Consider the following 19,884-nt stretch of genomic DNA (forward strand, 5'->3'; position numbering starts at 1 on the left):
GCTCAAATTCAATTGTTGCAGCCAATTGCCCTTTAACTCCAATATACACACATATATATTTACAGACACACATAGATACTCCTTTTTCCCCACCTTTGTGTTTACTTACATAAATTTGTTGGTACTTAAGATGCCCCAAAAGTTTGTGGATTTTTTTGTTGTGATTTGACTGTTGGTTGCAGAAATTACATCCAGAGATTTTACTAAAGATAACAAAGTTGCAAGCAAGAAAAAAAAATTCATGCATTTGTTGTTATAATCCCAGTAGTAAGTAAAAATAAAGAATAAAATGAAGGGCGTATTTTTGCATAATGTATATATCTCTTTTGGAAGAAAAAACCCTCACTTAATATAACATTAGCCTTGCATGTGATAGGGAATGCAAAACTTTTTTTAAAAAAAATAGAACATTCTAAAAAGTAAAGCACACATTCCTAAGATATTCAATACCAGTTTTACTGTTCTAGAGGTGTTTTTTATCCAAAGAAGTATAATTGTGTCTTACCTGTTCGATATCGTTTCTTGTTCTAACCAGGTTCTCGTTTTTAAGTTCACATTTTAATGGTTCAAGAGCAGAGAAAAGGAAGCACAACACAACAAAGTGTTTCTAAATGGCTGGTGGTTTACACGTTGCAAAATGATCCTATTTTCACTTAAAGAGGAAGTTTATCAACACTTTTTGCAGGAAGCCCCAAGAACTGAGAAGTGATTAAGTGTGTGGACATTTTTCTCTGCAAAGGCTGTACTCTGGGCAGCTTTCTCTGTGGAAGTATTTTTCGGTGTCTAACCAAATTTTAATGGTAGCAGATGGAAATTAGAGAGTTTTTGTGCCTGTGAAGAGAAAACACAGCCAATCAAATGTTGATGTTGTTAAATTATGTGACATTTACATTGACACAAATATAGGTGCTTCTGTTGCTTTTTCTTGGAAGGCCAAGGAAATAATTGCTCGGAGTGTGCTTACACACATTCAAAGCACATTCGCCCCTCCCTGCAAAAAGAATACTGAGAACTGTAGAATATCCAGCAGGTACAATTCTCAGCACCCTTAATGAACTAGAGTTCTTGGGATTCTTTGAGGAACTTGTGTATTTTAGATACGGTATATAGTCACTTGCTGGTCCAGCATAGATGTTACACATCTATTTCTTTTAAACATGGTTAAAAAATTAGGAGCAGGCTGTAAGAGTGTGTGCTTCCGCCCCAAACCCTTCCATCCTCCATGTGACTCTCCTGTACCTCAGTCTTTGCCCCAGTGATACAAAGCTTTGATTTAACCATGGCTTACGATATTCAAGTTCCTACTGAACCAAGGCCTTCACCCTTATTTCAAAATCAAGATGTGAACCTAGTGTGATGTAGTTGTGGGAGTTTCTGAGCTGGTCAATGCATGTTCAGATTGCCAGTCTCCGCGTCTTGTGGCCCTTCAGAGCCCAGTACAATACATAGCTCAGTTTGCTAAGCCTGTGCCTGCTCAGAGAGCCAGGTGCCCGTGCAGGGCTTGCTTTTCCTTCCCCATTCTCAGCTGCTAAACGGCATTAAGGAGCAAGCTGAAGGTCCACACCGAGCATTTGCCCGGATGCGTTTCCATATGAGCAAGTTCCGTAGTGACTGTTGGCAACTGAGGCAACTGTGAACAGGAAGCGCTGTGTTCCTTTGTGGTTGCAAGTGGGTGTTGTGTAGCTCGGAGTTCTTCCTCCTCTTTGCTTAGCTAAGCTGCTGTTTTTGCTTCCAAGGGGAATTTTCTTCTCTGCTTGCTTGGCTCCTTGTTGAAGGAGCGGTTGCCAGGCTCCTTGGTGTTTTCAAAAATGGCTAGGCTTCTGTTTGGATGTTCTCACTCGGTTTTGAGTAGCTGGGTACATGGAGGAGAAGTCTTCTGTTCTCCCTGCCCAAACTCTCAGCTTGAGTAGCCCTGCACGGGGAAGTTGCTGAGGTTCAAAATGACTCAGTTAGGGATGCAAATTTCTCCAGCCCATAATGCTTCATTGCACCTGTGCATTCTTGCACTTTGGACTGCAGATCTAAGCATGTTCTTGTGGTTCTTGACATGGAAGGTGGCATTTCATTTTTGGCAAGCCTCTGTAATCCTGTTGTCCACATTGACACCTATTACTATATGTGTTTGTGAGTATACATGCACATGCATGTGCATGGGAGCCGGGGATCGTTCCAGAAGCACCCATAAAGCTGCCTATTGTAAATTAGGTCGCTGATCGTAAAACTCTCTAAGTGGATCTGGTCATGCTTTGGTTAAGTATATATCAGTTAGTAGGTTCCAGTGATCAGCTGATGGACACAGTGAATTGTCTTGTCTAAAGTGCTGGGTCAATGAGTCTCTTCTGTTTGTAGTCGGTCTTATTATATTTAGGCAGGCTGGACTTTGTTTACTTTAATTTACTTAATTTACTTATTTATATTCTGCCCGTGTGGCTGAGTTGTCCCAGCCACTCTTGCTACAAGCATCTTAGCTCAGCTCAGGTCCTACCTGCCATCTTAACTTCCTCCTTTTCTCCTCACCTGGGTTTCAAGATGTGTATTGGGTTGTGGGTGGTGTTGTGCTCTCCCTCCCCACAATATTAACCCCAGCTTTGCCCCCCAGCTTCCCTCAGCTTTTACTTAGCAGTCCCTGGATAGGAGCTGGCATTAACACTCAATATGCTTGCTCACTTTCTACCCTTCCCACGTAAGAAGTTGACTTATAGTGAATCTGGCCCTTGGTCCATTTAACCGAGTAGTATCTGGTAGTGGTTCTCAATGGTTCTGGGTAGGGGTCTTTCCCAGCCTTACTTGGAGATGTTGGAATTCAGTCTGGGGTTTTCTACGTGCAAATGGTGTGCTTTACTGCTGAGCTGCAGCCAAGTCCCTTAGCTTGTGTTGGGTTTGGGGTAGGTGGGCTTGATAAATTTATATTTCCTGCACATCAGCTGTATGATGTTGGCTAGAGCTTCAAGCCTATGTTCACTAACAACTTTGGAAGTTTGATACTAATATATAGATATTTATTTCCCAAACCAAAATCATACGTATCTTGGGTGGGGAGAGGAAGAGATCACATCATCTGCTCATTGGGGAATAAGCTGAGTCACTTGGCAGTATGATCATTTTAAAAATCCCATTGAGTACTTTTATTTCCTGGGGGTGGATGGGTGGAGGGAGAGACATGCCTAACATGGAACCACCTGCTGTAAGTCTTGACTAAAAATGACTTGGCTCAACTGCACGGCAGTTCAGAAAGTCTCATGCTGTGCCAAGCACATTCAGGAGATGGATTAATCACTAGGCTAAGTATGCAGCAGCAGAAAGTCCCAGACAGTTTTTCTATGGTGTCATTATCCATATGTCTTCCCCTGCCCAGCATAGGAGCTCACCCCCCACATCCTTGAGTTAAATTCTTCTTTTTTGAAAATTTCACGTAACATGGAGATTGGGGTAAGACTTTGCATTTGACCTCCCCACCCCCCAGCATAGCTTTTGATCTTAAGGGCCTCCTCTTGCCTCAAGCAGTGTTCATCATGTGTGATGAAAGGGGATGTCTTTGCATTGGGGGCCGAGGGGTTAAAAGGACACAGCCTCCAAATCTGCTTGTGTGGGAGTGAGTCACCGAACAGAGCCAGTTATTGCCGAACCTCCCATGCTTTCTTCTTTCAAAATATAGCTTTCAGCTAGGGAATAGCAGCTGCACACTTCTTATTATAGGGAACAAGTGACCAAGCTGCAGGAAAATCTTCAAAGTTGAGAACGCGGTCAGCTGGAAGGACTACTTCATAGACTGCACAATATTTAAGGGGTGGGACAGGAAGAAGCAGATGGGAGTGAGGCAATGTGTGTTTGGGTGGGTCTCCTCTAGTGCACGAATGCTGGCAGGGCAGAATGCATGCTTGCGTGTGTGACCTGTGGACCCCCCTGCCTCCAAATATTGTTCTAAATAAAGTTCCCCTCTGCCTTTTGACTCAGATTTATCCTTGATTTTATCTCGGTGTGCTCTGCTTTCTGTTCTGATTCAGCCAGTTGGTTTTATTGCTTGCTGGTGGTTTCTTTTTCTTTGTCTTTTAAGCCGTTCTGGGAATCCCTTTTCGGACTGAAAAGTTTCTCTGAAATACTAGCAGCTGGGATCATCCAGTGAAACTGAATGTTGGAAGATTTTTGGGCAAGACCCCCCCCCCCAAAAAAAAGTACTTCTTCACACATTGCAGGGTGAAACGGTGGAATTTGCTACCGCAGAATGTAGTGATGGCAAAGGTTTCTCAGGTTCCTTTCTGGCCTTGTATGTTGTTCAAGCAGGATATCTTGGAAATACGGTCTTCTGTGATATGTATTGCCTCTATGTATGGTAGTCTGGTTCATAGAGTAATGGGCCTGATTCATACAGTATCCCTAAGGGAAACAAGGCAGCATTTGTGTAGGAAGAATACATACTCTTGACTCCACTCCAAATGTATTCTCTACTGAGAAATTACTAAATTGGAATGACAAAAACGCTGGAGAAGTAGAGGTTTCTATCCTGCTGTGGTAATGTATGAATTGAAGCAAAAGCATCCGATAAACAGGAAAATATTGTATTGCTCAGTAAAGGGATTAAGTGTCCATTGATGTGCCATCTCGAGTATACTGTATACCAGAGATGGGAACCTGTGGCCATTCAGATGTGCAGGGTGGTGCGCTCTACACTAAAGAACCCCCCCCACACACACAAAATAACCCCCAACTCAAAAAACTGATGGGAGGAGGAATTTTACAGCCTCTACAGAGCCACAGGTTAGCCATCCCTGGTTTTTTCCTGCCTTTCCTCCAAGGAGCTCACAGTACGTAAATTGTTCCCTTCACTCAACATATATTAACCTATCTGCAAAATGGGAAGAGTGGTCAACCTCACACAGCATGGAAAAGTCTATGAAGTTATTTTGCAAATGAAGGATAAGGGAGGAGGTTTTTTTGTGTCTAATGTAAACAACTTCAAGCTGCTAAATGGACCATTAACGCATCATCGTCTTCTATCCAAAACTGGGTGTGTTCTTAGATACTTAATTTTGTGCCAAGAAAGCTGAGCTCTACAACCTAAACAAATTATGCCATGTTACATAATTTTGCTAGTCATTGAGAGGTTCAAGGTACTGAACTCCTGATCCTCTCTGTTGGAAATACTGGCCACTCCTTTCGTGTTCTGCTGCTTGCTTTCAGCAGGCGTTGTTCCCAATTCTGTGTTGCCACATAAGGGGATTAAACATAAGAAGAACCCTACTGGATCAGGCCAGCGGCCCGTTTAGTCTAGCTTCCTGTTCTTCGCAGCAGTTAACCAGTTAACCTGAGCACCAGAATGCTCGCCCCTCCTGCAATTTCCAGCAACTGGTATTCAGAATAATAACTGTCTCCACCAACACCTTCTCATACCCCAAGATTCACCAGTTGGAGCCAGCTGTAAAACAAGAGCTGCAAAACTGTGGTTTGGAGAGATCAGCTAATGGCACTCCCATCAGCCGTATGCTTCAATCTGCATATGCAGTTGGGATTCCGAAACCCTGGTCAATCTACTGCAGATCACCCAGTGATTCACCATGTATCCCATCTTAACCTTCTGCCAATATCAGCTTTTAAGGAAAGGATTTCCCTTAAAAATAAATAAAAGATAAACGAAAGCAGGAAATTCCTTATCCAATCTCACCATTCCTTATCCAGTCTCACTGATGCCCTCTAATTCGAGCCAGAACAAAGTTTGGAAGGATGTGTTCTAAGGCTCATCAGTCTTGGGGACGATGGCTTTTGAAATTGAGTTCATATACTCAGCTCCCCCAGGTTCCAGATTCACAAATAATAATTACTGGTGACTTTGGGATTGTGTGCGGTAAATTTATTGCTCAGCTGTTATACTTCGTATATGTCAGGAAATTGAGGATTCATCTTCAGGCTCATACATAAAGAAATCCAGGAAAGGCAAAAACCTCTACTCTGAACAAACTGAATATTCTGCAAGAACATTGCATTTAGCAATCTAGTATGTATTGACATCGGCTGTTCCACAATCTCCTGCAAACATTTTATTGCTGAAAACTTAACTGTGGCCCTGTTTTAAAAGGGAACAACACCCCACTCCCCACTTCCGTAAAAGGAAACCCCAAGAAGCCTGCTTTATTTTTCATTACTTACAAGGAACAATATTACAGAAGCTGAGAACAGACCTTGATTGTAATCAGGTCATTTAAATCCACCTAACAGAGGAGAATTCCTGGTATATTGGCTCCCGCATTAAGGGATGGGGACAGGAAGTACGACGTAGACATTCTGCCACAAGCAAGAAACTTGGCATTTTGCTAGCCCTGATCAGGTTCCTCCCAAGCACTTGACTAAACAAAGGAGGGGTGATTGATCTGGGATTTTTTCCTTGTCTCTCTCTTGTTGGTACACAGGTATTAAATAAAGATCAACACAGAGAATTGGGAGGGAGGTGGAGCTCATGTAGTTGCACAGAATCAGAGGCTTGGGGGATGAGGAGTTACACAAGCCTCTTGCAGTCTTAGACATGAACAGCTGGTGGAGGCATTCTGCTGTACAGTGGTACCTCAGGTTAAGTACTTAATTCATTCTGGAGGTCTGTACTTAACCTGAAACTGTTCTTAACCTGAAGCACCACTTTAGCTAATGGGGCCTCCTGCTGCTGCCGCGCCACCGGAGCACGATTTCTGTTCTCATCCTGAAGCAAAGTTCTTAACCTGAAGCACTATTTCTGGGTTAGCGGAGTCTGTAACCTGAAGCGTATGTAACCTGAAGTGTATGTAACCCAAGGTACCACTGTATTAGTCCAGTCAGGATGCACCCAGGTAGCTTGGGACAGGGGGAGGAAGCAAGCAGGTAAGAGCTTGCAACACCTCCGTGGCATTGCTTTCCTGTGCTGAGACCCAGTGTTCTAATGTAAGGGAAACGAGCAGGGATATGATGCATACATTTGTGGAAGGCTTTCCTCGCAAAGACTGGCTCCGCCTCTCAGCCATCCTTGTTGTTCTGTGTGGGTGCCAAGGGGACATTTCCCCTTCCAGCCTCGCATCTGCTCAGTTTTTCACCTGCATCCTTGCATGTGTAGCACCTGAATTTTCTTAAAACAAGTCGCCCACATTTCAGGAGCTGTGGACTGCTTGATTTCTGAAGCATCGTGGACAATTACCTCTCTGGTAATAGCTCGCTATGGCATTCCAACCTGGAAAGTTCATTACCGCCCGGAAACCCAATGCCTCTGCAGTGGTGGCGCATAGCCTTCAAGTTCTCTCCCCCCACACTTTTTTTGGGTGTCCGCATGATGCTTGAATCTAAATGATGGTTGTGGTGCTGCTGGGTGGCTTTGCCGACACCTCCTTGAGCTTCTGCCTGTCTGACAGTTCACTCGCTAGTTTCTTGCTGGCTTCTTCGCCAGTTTTCCCTTGTCCCGCTTTTGTTCTCTCCGACCCCGTTCTTTGTGCCATCAGCTCTGCTGCTGCTGCCTCGTTGGTCATTCTCTGCAACGTTTCCAATCCAGCTGGCCACAAGCTATTTGTGGTGAGGAAATCGCCATTGCTCCTGAGGGGGCGCTTGCTTGCCTGCCTTTTCTTCATATAGGAGAGTTTGTTTGCCATTGCAACAGTAGCCACGAGTAGACATACACAAATGAAGATAAGCACCCCGATGATGATGAGGCAAATCAGTATTAGCCTTTTGCTGTTCTCTTCGCAGAGTTCAGCTTTCATTTGATCCTGACTAGGAGTTGCAAGTTCTTGATCTGTACCAGTAACGGTGTAGGGAGATGGGGGCACTTCTGGTGCAAGCGTTGAGGGCATTTGCGGGGCAGTTGATGTCTCTGGTGAAGAATGAGAGGTGGATGCTTGCCCTAAGGATGTCCAACTAAAGGTAGTTGGCTGCATTGTGGATGTCGATTTGAAGGTGCTTATCTGTGTTGTATAAGTAGACGTCTCCCCCAGAGGCAATGTTGTAAGAGCCCCACTGGTGTGTGTTGGGGTTTGAGTTGTAGGGACGGTGGGAGTTTCTGTTGTCGTCAAAAGAGCTGTGGTAGTGTCCGCTCTTACTTCTATGTGAAATAGCAAGATGGCCCACCAAAGGAAACCCAAATCCATGTGAGAGTTGCCCATCAGTTTCATGTTTATGGGGACGTTTGCTGCCTGCAAGAATAATAAGAAACACTTGTTTCAGTTGTCAGTGAGGCTTTTCCTAAAGGAGAACTTAAATATTATCATGTTTGAATTGTGTTGTGGCATGGTTTGCTTATTCGTTTCTAATTACCACATCCCTAGGTTTTAAAGCAGATAAACACCACACTATAAAAGCATAATAAAAATCAACAAGCCCCGTATAGCTTGTTATTATGGATTAAAGCTTAATCTGACTTTGGGTCTAAGGTATAATGGCTTTCATCTTATAAACTAAACACAGATTGAAGGTTGATTGCTCATAATTCATGTTCTCAAGCCTCATAGATATTAAGAAAAATATAGTTTCTCTTTTGGTTATTTATAGCATCTTCTGTTCTGTTAAAATTGGAAGGGATAAATGTCATGGCTGTTTTCCCATCTGTGCTGAAACTTAAACTGCTTCTGCAAAAGATTCTTCCACAAGCCATCAGTGCCTTGCAGAAAAGTAATAGAGGAGGTTTTAGTTATACAGCACAACCAAAATGTATCATTTTTTCATGAAAAAGTCCTTCAGAAGGTAGACTCTTTGAGAAGTTTTTTTAGTGCCTTTGCTATATCTCTGGTAACCTTCAGATACACCAGTGCTTTCCAGCAAAACAAAAGGACAACGCCCTCATGTTCCTGTGATCATGAACAAAGAGCCCCAGGCAATCTGTACATATAAAGAAGAGCACAAAAGCAACTCTTCAGCAGTTCATTTTGAGAGCTACATTACTCATCTAATATAACATGTTCCTTCGGCAGTCAGTGAAGGGGCATCCTATTGTTTTGATGCCTGCATGGCGCTTCCTTTGTATGAAATGTTTTGGAGAGCGGGGGCTGTGTGCATCCTGTAGATCTGTAGGTGCCCAGTTCAAAAATTGGACATCCACCGTGGAATTGGGTGTCCCATGAGTCCATAAAGCCAGTTCACATGTAAAAAAGGACACATCATATAACAATAGATTGCAGATCTAACCCACATTGGGAGAGTTTTCCTTCCATGCACCTTGTGCTAACTTTGCATGTTGCAGGAAGAGAATTTTAGTGAGAGATCCCATTGAAAACTACAACCCTCCTCCACCTGAAGTGGTAAGGTAAAGGTAACGGGATCCCTGACCATTAGGTCCAGTTGTGGCCGCCTCTGGGGTTGCGGCGCTCATCTCACGTTATTGGCCGAGGGAGCCGGCGTACAGCTTCCGGGTCATGTGGTCAGCATGACTAAGCCGCTTCTGGCGAACCAGAGCAGCTCACGGAAACGCCGTTTACCTTCCCGCCGGAGCGGTACCTATTTATCTACTTGCACTTTGATGTGCTTTTGAACTGCTAGGTTGGCAGGAGCTGGGACCGAGCAATGGGAGCTCACCCCATCGTGGGGATTCAAACCGCTGGTTTTCTGGTCGGCAAGTCCAAGGCTCTGTGGTTTAACCCATAGCGCCACCCACATCCCCTATACCTGAAGTGGGGGAAATTGAAGGGAAAAAAAAGCGCAACAACTTTGGTCGGCCCTCATGCATGTTCACTTAATCAAATCTGGCCCTCTTTGAAAAAAGTTTGGGTACCCCTGACCTAGCCCAAGCATTGTCTACCTTGCCTGGCAGTGGCCCTCCAAGGGTTCAGGTGGAGGTTTTTCCTAGCCCTGCTTCCCAAATTCCTTTTACTGGACATGCCAGGAACTAACCCTGGGACCTTGTGCACACAGAGTCCGTGGTGTCCTGCTGAACTACAGCACCTCCTATGTATCAGCATCAAATGATGTATCAGCATCAAATGGTAGAAGACAACCTCCAGTCTGTGTTCATCTCTAGCCCTCTGTTGTTTGCTTGACCAGCTCTTTCTGCACTCTCTGGCTGTGTGTTGAACCAGACACAAGCTAGGAGCCAATGACCCATGTAGTCTAATATCCTGTTCCCACAGTGGCTTACCAGATGCCTGGGGGAAACCTGCAAGCAAGACCCAAGCCCAGGAACACCCTCTCCTCCTCTGGTTTCTGGAAACTGGTATTTAGAGGTGCTACTGCCTCAATCTTTGCTATTCCCTCCCACAAAGGGAGGGCAGGGACTCCAGATTAAAAATTTACAATAGATGTACATCCGCCCCTTTTCTTCCTTGTGCAAAACTTGGGTTTTTGTTTTTCACGCCCAGAGTACACATGACACTGGTGGTACTTGAGGCTTCCTTCCGTGCCCCCAACCTTTCAGATATTCTTGTTGTTTTTAGATTGTCCTGCCTGGATGGTGCCAGTCGTACGAAACTGAAAGCATCCTCGGATGCCCACCATTGCCACACCGCAACGACTACAATGCTGCCTTATGTGCCTCCACTGCCAGCACAAAGCACTCACTGTTAATTGTAGTAGCTGATGGTTGCTGTTGAGGATTTCACTTAAACAGACAAGAGCAAAGGAACTGACCATTAAGGGCTCTTTCTCCACCTAAGCTCACTCTGGCAAAGTGGCTGTTTTGTTAGAAAACAGTGTGTTGGGCTTTCCGTAAGCACCTTGACAGGTTTCTAATTGTCTTTCTCTCCTACAAGAATGCCTTCCCTCCTCTGTTACATAAATAACATTTGCGGTTCAGTTAGCACCAGGCCCTCGCTTTCTTCAGTAAGTTTCCTGCTTTGCTGCCTAAGGCTCATCGGAACAAGTTAGTTTGACTTCTTGGTACTGGAAACCTCAATCTGGGACCTGCTGCGAGGAAAGATAGAAACAGAACCAAGTATAAAAGGTAGACATACACTTACCTGGAGGAGAGGTCAGCGAAGGGTGTGACTTGGGAGGTCTGTGATTCGCTAGCTAACCGCACCTCAATATTTGTCTGCCTTACAGTTGCAAACTCTAGATTCTGGAGTCTAGAAGGTGGGGATGTTTTTATGCATTGAAAGTGAATGTGCCTCTGAAACATGGTGTTTAGTTCTCCATTTAGAGAACTAAACCACAGAGATGACACATTTCCTTTCTGGTGTAAGTGACGTGTTAAGAGGGAGGGAGGGAGAACCACCATCTTGCCTAAATTAGACCTGCAGATTGACGGATAAAGCATTTGCTTTAAGGCAGGCCTGTTTCTCCAAGCAGCTGAGTACACTGCCACGGTCATCTTTTTCCCTTTTCTTTTTATGTAAATCGATTTGGTGGGGAAGTTGATTTATTGCAGGCTCCTAGAGCCTGTGTGTTGAGTCAACTCTTGAGTATGGAGGCGAAGATTCGCTGTACAGTTTATTGAGATCTGTCTGACACTCAGACTTCCATGTAAATTATCGGTGTGTGTTTCTTTCCAGGGCTGCTTTCACATTTATTTTAATTGCCTGTAGGGTAATTACTTTTTTTAGCTGGCTAAATCTGGTGGGAGGTTTGGCCAAGCAACACCTGGAGGGCCACAATTTCCTCATTATATTTCGTAAAACTACAGAGAGTTCATCCTTTGGGCTAAGCGCTTCATTCTAGCCGTTTGTACACAGGACAGTTGAACAAATAATGGTGGTGATCTTCCACTACTTCAGGATTAGTGTACCTGTTACGCCTCCCTAAGGAATTAGATTCATTGAGTAATATCTGCAGCATATACATCTATCGCGCTCGGCATTTTAAGACGTTCTCTGCTGGAACGACTTTTCCTCCTGAAACAACAGCAAAGCTTTTAATTAAGTGTACGACTGCTTTACATGGGCTTGTTTGGTGTCCTGAAAGCATCTAAATGCCTCCACTCCTGTCCCTTCATCTCCTGCTATTCATTTGAGCGCTCTTAGACACATCCAATTAAGCAGCAGGATGCCACGTTTCAGCTCTTGGCAAATGAAACATCTGAATTATAATCCCATCAAATGGCGGGCTTGTAATGGAAATGCCAGTACTTGCTTAATTAGGGCAGCACTGCTCTAATAAATGACCTCGTTTTCGTGTTTCAGCCCGGGCGTAATTTGAAAGTTTAGGGAAAGCAAATAAATCGGGGTTTGATGAAGAATCCTTGCTGAGATGTGGTTGCTGGTTTGTTTTTATAGAGGAAAAGTTTAAGAGTGCCTTTAAGTGGGAAGGCCAATTTCAAAGTAATTGATGTGCTATTACTCCCTTTTGCGGCTTTTCCAGTTGAGAGGTTTGGAAATTTATCTGTCACTGTGCTTTTTGAAAGGAATGTTTTTGGAGTTGGGGAAGGTCCTATGGGGCAGTTCCAGATGTTTGTGCACCATAGGCTTCTCATAGTGATGGTGTTCAAGGACCAAAAAGCAACTCACATTTATGAGCAAGGGTGGGAGACCTGTGGTCCTCCAGATGTTGTTGGCTTTCAACTCTGATCAGCCCCAGACAGCATGGCCCGGTGGTCAGGGATGATGGGAATTGTAATCCAGCAAAATCCAGTGCCAGATGAGGAGACTTTTTCAGACTGAGAGCCACCATGCCTTATGGGCAGCCTTCTGGTTGCCGGTGATGATGGAGCAGAGGGGAAAGTGAGTGGAGCAGTAGATGCGATTCTTACCATCATTCAGCCACTCAAGAGCCAGAGGTTTCTTCACCCTCACAACTATCATAGGTCAGGGACACATTCCAGCCAGGCTAAAGCACCCAAGGGGCCTCAGAGCAGGACCAGTGAGGGGGGTGGCCTTGGGAGAGTCCCAAGGGCCAGATAGAGAAACCTTGAGGGCCACACTTGTACCGTGGACTTGAGGTTCTCCATCCCTGATGAGAAGCATAGATGTGTGTATCTCCTGCAACAAGGTGCATGCAATGTGGAAGACTATAATGAAGGTCATCAGTATTTTTGCATGTCATGTGCGCTGTTTCAACAGTTCCTGCCTCATTTGAATGTCTGAATCAGTCCTCAAGGCTGAGCCATACAGTGCGTGAATGCAAACTTTGGTTTAATCAGGCTACAGTTTCCTACAAGGAGCTGCACGCAATCGCAACTCTGACGAAATACATCCATGTGAAATGTCTGTTTCCAAACACCGGTGATTCACGTTCATATATTAAAGCCTTCCCCAACCTGGTGCCCTCCAGGTGTTGTAGGGCCACAGTGCCCAACAGCCCACAAACAACATGGGGAGTTGTTGTCTACAACATCTGGAGGGCACAACTCCTGCTCCACAGGACGACATCTTCAGATCTCATATGGTCACATTTTTTCTCCTTCCTAGTAGAAGGAGCCCCCCCCCCCAAAAAAAATTCAGATATGTGGTGAAATAATTATGGCCCTCCTGGGCCATCCACATCTCCCCAGATTTGCCTTTAGTATAGCACCAGCTCTGTCTATAATAATTGCATTTATTGTGGCCTCTTCCTCAAAAGGAGATGAAAATTTCAGTGTTATTTCTTCCGTTCTTTAAAATTCCTTCTTGTCTCTAACATGACAGATGAGCAAAGACTAAATTCTAATCACTGCTGTTTGTCCCTTGCCAGCAAAGTCACCCTGGAGCTAATTCTACTGTGTTCCTGTTTTCCATTAGGGGAAAGGGGTAATCTCTCTCTCACACTCTTTTTTTATTGCTGTTGCTGAAGACTCAAGCCAAGCTGCACCCTAACATTTCCCCCCTCTCAGCTATTTATTTTTCCTTTCTAGGTTCAAGACCGGCCAGATAAATGGTGATCTGCTGATATACCACGTCTTGCTAACTTTGAAGCCATACTACGCTAAGCCATATGAGATTGTGGTGGACCTCACTCACGCCGGCCCCAGCAATCGGTTCAAAACGGACTTCCTCTCCAAGTGGTTTGTTGTTTTCCCGGGACTCGCTTACGAAAACGTCACCGCTGTTTTCATCTATAACTGCAACTCGTGGGTGAGGGAGTACACAAAATACCACGAGAGGCTTCTGACAGGCCTCAAAGGCAGCAAGAGACTCATCTTCATTGACTCGCCTGGGAAGCTGGCTGAACACATAGAGCATGAGCAGCAGAAGCTCCCGGCGGCCACTTTGGCCTTGGAAGAAGACCTGAAGGTTTTCCACAATGCGCTCAAGCTGGCCCACAAAGACACCAAAGTTTCTATTAAAGTGAGTCTCATGCAACTCTGTGGTCTTTGCCCTTAGGGAATTGTGCCATATATACATTTAGGGCAGTGTGGAGTCTCCATTTAAAACAAGCAAGTGCAGAGCATTGCATGGCCCTCCAGATGTTGTGGGACATCTACTTCCATCATCCCTGACCACTGGTTGTGCTGGCTGGGGCTGATGGGAGTTGGGGTTTATTAAGCTTAGCTGTACAGTTGTATGCAGTTGTAAACAAATTCTGCTTTATTGAAAGCTTTATTCATACACAGCCACGCACAAGACTGCTTGCCTTGCTGTGACCAAGATTTCCTGATCAATAACAGATTTTATCTCTGTCTCTCACCGTCTCTCCCAAAGTGACTGACCACTTGCTAGAAGTCAACCAGGAGAAATGTTAGCTTGCTAGTCAACCATTTTCTGTTCCAAAGTAACCAGTTCACACAGCTTTCTCCTGCTAAATAGCTTGACTCCTTGAGAAGAACCCGATTTCAGAGTGGTTAGGATTCTTGTACCTAATTAATACACATACTCCCATAGAGATTGGTTGCCATCCTTTTTGGAAATGGCACATAAAGAATAAATTGATCTTACTGTTAACTAATGAAACCCCTTACTCTTTTTAAAAGGAGGTAACATAACTGGGGTTTTTTTTTGGGGGGGGGGAGTGCGTTGACCATGTTTTCCTTGTACAAACTAAATACCTTCCCATAGGTTGGTTCTACAGCTGTCCAAGTAACTTCAGCGGAGCGCACAAGGGTCCTGGGACAGACGGTGTTTTTGAATGACATTTACTATGCCTCTGAAATAGAAGAAATCTGCCTTGTGGATGAAAACCAGTTCACCTTAACCATCGCCAACCAAGGCACACCTCTCACTTTCATGCACCAGGAGTGTGATGCCATCGTCCAGTCCATCATTCACATACGGACGCGGTGGGAGCTATCGCAGCCCGACTCCATACCGCAGCATACAAAAATCCGCCCAAAGGATGTGCCTGGGACACTGCTGAATATCGCGTTGCTCAATCTAGGGAGCTCAGACCCAAGCTTACGGTATGGATCTCTTAATTTCAACTGAAACTTTGTAACAGGCACCAGTTTCTTTAAGGGTGTTATTGGCCTTTTCTCCTTACATCCTGCTTTGAAGCATACCGGCTACAATTTAGCCGGTGTGTTGTATATGCAGCCAGGGTTCTCCCCTTGTGTATTGTGGATCACCTTTACATTCAGAACTCTTTGCTTGCCTTGGTTTGTGTTGAAGCCCGATTGTCTCAGTTGCGGCCGTTATGTAAAAGTAAGTGCATTTGAGGTTACTGAAGCTTAATGCTATACAGTACAAATGTTTAGGATTCATATATACACTTATATCATTTTTCAAGCCATTGAGGTGTCGACCGATTGACTTGTCAAGTATTTTAATAGACTAAGAAGAAGTTCTTGATTCATTGGTTGGCGAGTTTTAAGCATTTCTTAATTGCAACTACTTCTGAAAACTGTGTGTGGCAAGCACCATCTTGGAAGAGGCATTCCCCATTCTCTCTCGTTCATTCACGGGGGGAAGGCCTCTTTTAAGGACATGTCCAAGGCAACCCATACACTATCTAGAAACAAAATGTGCTCTCTTCTTTAATTGTGTTCTCTGGAGGTCCCCAGGCAGACTAACCAAACAGGGTTAACAGGAAAGGATACCATGTGGAAAACAGCTTGATCTGGGGTTCACTTAATTTTTTTCATCAACACGCTCCCTCCCCCCCAAAAATACCCCAGCAGCCTCAGAACCACTCTGGATTTAAAGTGGCTGAACCAGCGCATGAAGGGATACTCACTCATGATGGAAACACTAGAGTTGATCCTGGAAGCCATGAATAAAGGCAACTTTATGTTGTCAACATAGCTGACCTTTCCTTTGCCTGTCGCATATTTACCAAGCTCTTGGTGAAAGTGATGGTGCATCTCCACCCACAGCGGTATGGACAGTCTCATTTTTCCCTAACTTAGACATCGTTGCAATCAAATCCCCCACTTCCTTCAAGGAAGAAAGGATGTGGAACAAACATCCTTATAGCTTTATAATCAGGGTTCCATGAGCTTATCTTGATGCAGCGGATTCCACATCTGGGGTCTGGACATTGTATCACCAAGGACAGAGCATTCCTGTCAAGGGAATGACAACCAAAGCTGGTGAACATTCCTACCACCCTGTCACAAGTTGGTCCACTGTAGGCGGGAGATAGTGACAAAGCCTTCAGTGACAAAGCACGCCAGTTTTGTTTGTTTTAAACTGTTCTTAATATCACATTTTTAAATTTCTGTAACCTGCCCTGGAATCTTGTGGCGAAGAGCAGATAAGAAATTGAAACCGTAATCCTGTTTTCTGCAGGGATTTGGTGTATGAGGGAGCTCCCGTTCCCAATCCAAGAAGGATTGAACTCTCTGCACATCAACTGGTGTGTGTTTGTTCATTCCTGCTGCCTGTAGAGATTGGCTGTGTGCACTACTTCTCTAAGGGAGGAACTGTGCATGCAAGTGAACCAAACAGGATTGAACCTCCAACCATCAGGTGGTGTCACTTGACAGCCAGCAAGTGGGAAATGGCCTTGTAGGCCAAATTGGAACCCCCAGTAGGCCAATATTGGCTCACAGACCAGAGGTCCGTCCCCCCGCTACCCCTGTTTTAGGGGTAGGCTAGTTCAGGCATAGGCAACCTCGGCCCTCCATATGTTTTGGGACTACAACTCCCATGATCCCTAGCTAACAGGCCAGTGGTCAGGGATGATGGGAATTGTAGTTCCAAAACATCTGGAGGGCCGAGGTTGCCTATGCCTGGGTTAGTTTTTTATTTGATTTCTTATGAGTTAGGGTCAGTGAACTGCTTCCATAGTCTGGACTCTCTCCAGGGCTAGAGGAGAAGTACTTCCCCATACGGCATCATTTCCTGCTGGCCCTGTCTGCTGATCAGAGGAAGTCCGAACAGTCAAAGACTTTTATGCCCTAGAATATCTAAGAAAGGAATTACAGGAAGTGTAGATCTCCCTTTTTCTCGTATGCCAGTTTTTGTAGAGTTAATTAGTTGATTCACTAACAGATTCACATATAACTGATCAACAAATATTTATTTTAATTGAGTTCTCTCCCCCCCCCCAAACACACACACACACACACACACACACACACACACAGAGGGAGAGAGAGATTTCCTTGGGATTTCAATTTGGGGGTTTTGCACTGATTAATCTTACATGGTAGATGGAGCCGGTGCTATAGTCCAGAGAGCAACCCTGGTTTCAGTGTTATGGAATTGTGTTTTTGAGTAAAGCCTTTTCAGTCCCCATTGATGAAAGATTCTTTTTTTTAACTGCTTCCCTTATTCTTTGTTGCAGGTCTGCGGCCTATAATCTTCTCTGTGCCTTAACCTGTACCTTTAATTTAAAGATTGAAGGCCAGTTACTGGAAACTTCAGGTCTGTGTATCCCTGCCAACAACACCCTTTTTATTGTCTCTATTAGTAAGACTCTGGCAGCTAATGAGCCCCACCTCACCTTAGAGTTTTTGGAGGAATGCATTTCCGGATTTAGCAAATCTAGTAAGTAGAGACACTTTCCTTCTGCTCTTGTTCTGACAATGGAAAGGTGTTGGGTTTGGGTAGCACCGTTACCAAAGTCATAAATGGAAGTGTTTCCTGGTTAGTGTTTTTCCGATCAAGTTCCTCCTTTGCACAACCCATAGCAAGTCCATTGGTGCCCATTTCCAAATGTAACAGACTTATCTCTGTCCTAATCTGGTGCCAGGCAGTGTTATGATACAGACTGCAGTCCGTGAGTGCCAAGGACGATGCCAAGCCAAGTTTATTCTATTTGAGTAATCAACCATGTCTTCCTGATTTCTTGCTTACAGGGAAAATGCAACTCCCCCCCCCCCCCCCGAAGATTGAACCAATTTTGTAAAATAAACTTTGCTGTCCAACATTAAAGTGTGTTTTTAAAAACGGCTCTGTCTTTACGCTAGCGGTCTGCTGCCTCTTCTGAAATTAAGCAGAGGGCTATGAATTGTATCTGACAATTAGCCCTATTCAGAGTAGAACCATTGAAATGAATGGAGAGAGCTAACTTAATGCCATTCATTTCAATGGTCTACCCTGAATAGAATTCAATTGGATGCAACCCAATGTTACCAGGACACACTTTGCAGAATTCAAGTGAGCCTCTCTTAACTTGCCAAAATAAGATGTTTATTTATCAAGGGCATAGATTATGACATCAAAGGGATACAGTGTTAGACTGCAAGCTTTCGTGCTGGTTGGATGTTCCTGAGCCCATGGATGTTGGCCTTGCTTGTGTATGAATGACCATGTGTAGATTGAAGTCTATTGTCTCCAGCCCCGTAACCCTCTTTTGAAGGGCTGCCTTTATAATAATAATAATAATAATAATTTTTTATTTATACCCCGCCCTCCCCAGCCAAGGCCGGGCTCAGAGCGGCTTACAAGCAATAATAAAAACAAGATGAGTGATTACAACTTAAAAACAAAAATAAAATACAACATTAAAATAATGGAACATTAAAATATTAAAATGAAGCCTCATTGCAGGAGAAGGAAAAGAAAAAAGAAAAAAAGGGGGGGAGGGAATCAAATTGGCTCCAATCCAAAGGCCAGGCGGAACAACTCTGTCTTACAGGCCCTGCGGAAAGAAATCAGATCCTGCAGGGCCCTGGTCTCATGAGACAGAGCGTTCCACCAAGTTGGGGCCAGTGCTGAAAAGGCCCTGGCTCTGGTTGAAGCCAATCTAACTTCCTTAGGGCCTGGGACCACTAGGGTGTTGTTATTTATGGACCTTGAGGCTCTCCGTGGGGCATACCAGGCGAGGCGGTCCCGTAGGTACGAGGGTCCTAGGCCGTGAAGGGCTTTAAAGGTCAAAAGCAGCACCTTAAATCTGACCCTGTACTCCACCGGGAGCCAGTGCAGCTTGAAAAGCACTGGATGAATATGCTCCCATGGCAGAGACCCTGTGAGGAGCCTCGCTGCAGCATTCTGTACCCGCTGGAGTTTCTGGGACAGCTTCAAGGGCAGCCCCGCGTAGAGCGAATTACAGTAGTCAAGCCTGGAAATGACTGTCGCATGGATCACTGTGGCCAGGTCGGGGCGGGAAAGGTAAGGGACCAACTGCTTGGTGCGGCGAAGGTGGAAAAATGTCGCCTTGGCTGTTGCTGTGACTTGGGCCTCCATGGAAAGGGAGGCGTCAAGTATTACACCCAAACTCTTAACGGAAGGCAATGGCACTAATTGGGCCCCCGCAAGAGAAGGGAGTTGGTCCCTCATCCCCATGCTATCCCGACCTAGCCATAGGACCTCTGTCTTCGAAGGATTTAGTTTCAATCGGCTCCCCCGAAACCATCCAGCTACAGCTTCCAAGCATCTGGTCAGTGTGTAAGGGGCCGAGTTGGTGTGGCCATCCATCAGCAGATAGAGCTGAGTGTCATCAGCATATTGATGACAGCCCAGCCCAAAGCTCCGGATAATCTGGGCAAGGGGGCGCATAAAGATGTTAAAAAGCATTGGGGAGAGAATTGCGCCCTGCGGCACTCCACACACCAAGGAGTGGCGTGACGACATTTCCCTCCCCAGTGCCACCCTCTGTCCCCGACCAGAGATAAAAGAGCACAACCAGTTACGGGCTATGCCCTGTATCCCCACGTCTGCAAGGCGATGGTCCAGAAGATCATGATCGACCATGTCAAAGGCTGCTGACAAATCTAAAAGG

At 45.0% G+C, this 19,884-nt stretch overlaps 2 protein-coding genes across 12 annotated transcripts in view; one reads left to right on the forward strand and one right to left on the reverse strand.

The window, feature by feature from the left end:
- EVI2A (ecotropic viral integration site 2A) overlaps positions 1-11,255 on the reverse strand; it is a 259,488-nt gene extending 248,233 nt beyond the window's left edge. For 3 of the 8 annotated variants that reach the window (XR_014520042.1, XR_014520044.1, XR_014520045.1), the window contains exons 1-2: positions 10,890-11,241; positions 6,757-8,138 (exon numbers count right to left, since the gene is read on the reverse strand). Coding sequence is in view for 1 of the 8 variants with exons in the window: in XM_083479665.1 (XP_083335791.1) it covers positions 7,296-8,117 (822 nt within the window). In the remaining 7 variants the exon portion in view is untranslated. Of the gene's footprint in view, positions 1-109; positions 204-505; positions 8,139-10,889 lie in introns of those variants that run through there. The other 5 variants (XR_014520043.1, XR_014520046.1, XR_014520048.1 and 2 more) reach the window with 4 other exon arrangements.
- Positions 1-19,884, forward strand: part of NF1 (neurofibromin 1) — a 162,502-nt gene that overhangs the window by 104,324 nt on the left and 38,294 nt on the right. For all 4 annotated transcript variants that reach the window (XM_083479515.1, XM_083479516.1, XM_083479517.1 and 1 more), the window contains 3 exons: positions 13,697-14,129; positions 14,838-15,178; positions 17,506-17,708. In XM_083479515.1, the coding sequence (XP_083335641.1) occupies positions 13,697-14,129; positions 14,838-15,178; positions 17,506-17,708 (977 nt within the window). The remainder of the gene's footprint in view (positions 1-13,696; positions 14,130-14,837; positions 15,179-17,505; positions 17,709-19,884) is intronic.

This window comes from Podarcis liolepis (assembly GCF_965112155.1).
Source record: "Podarcis liolepis genome assembly, chromosome: 16".
NCBI classification, from domain to species: domain Eukaryota; kingdom Metazoa; phylum Chordata; class Lepidosauria; order Squamata; family Lacertidae; genus Podarcis; species Podarcis liolepis.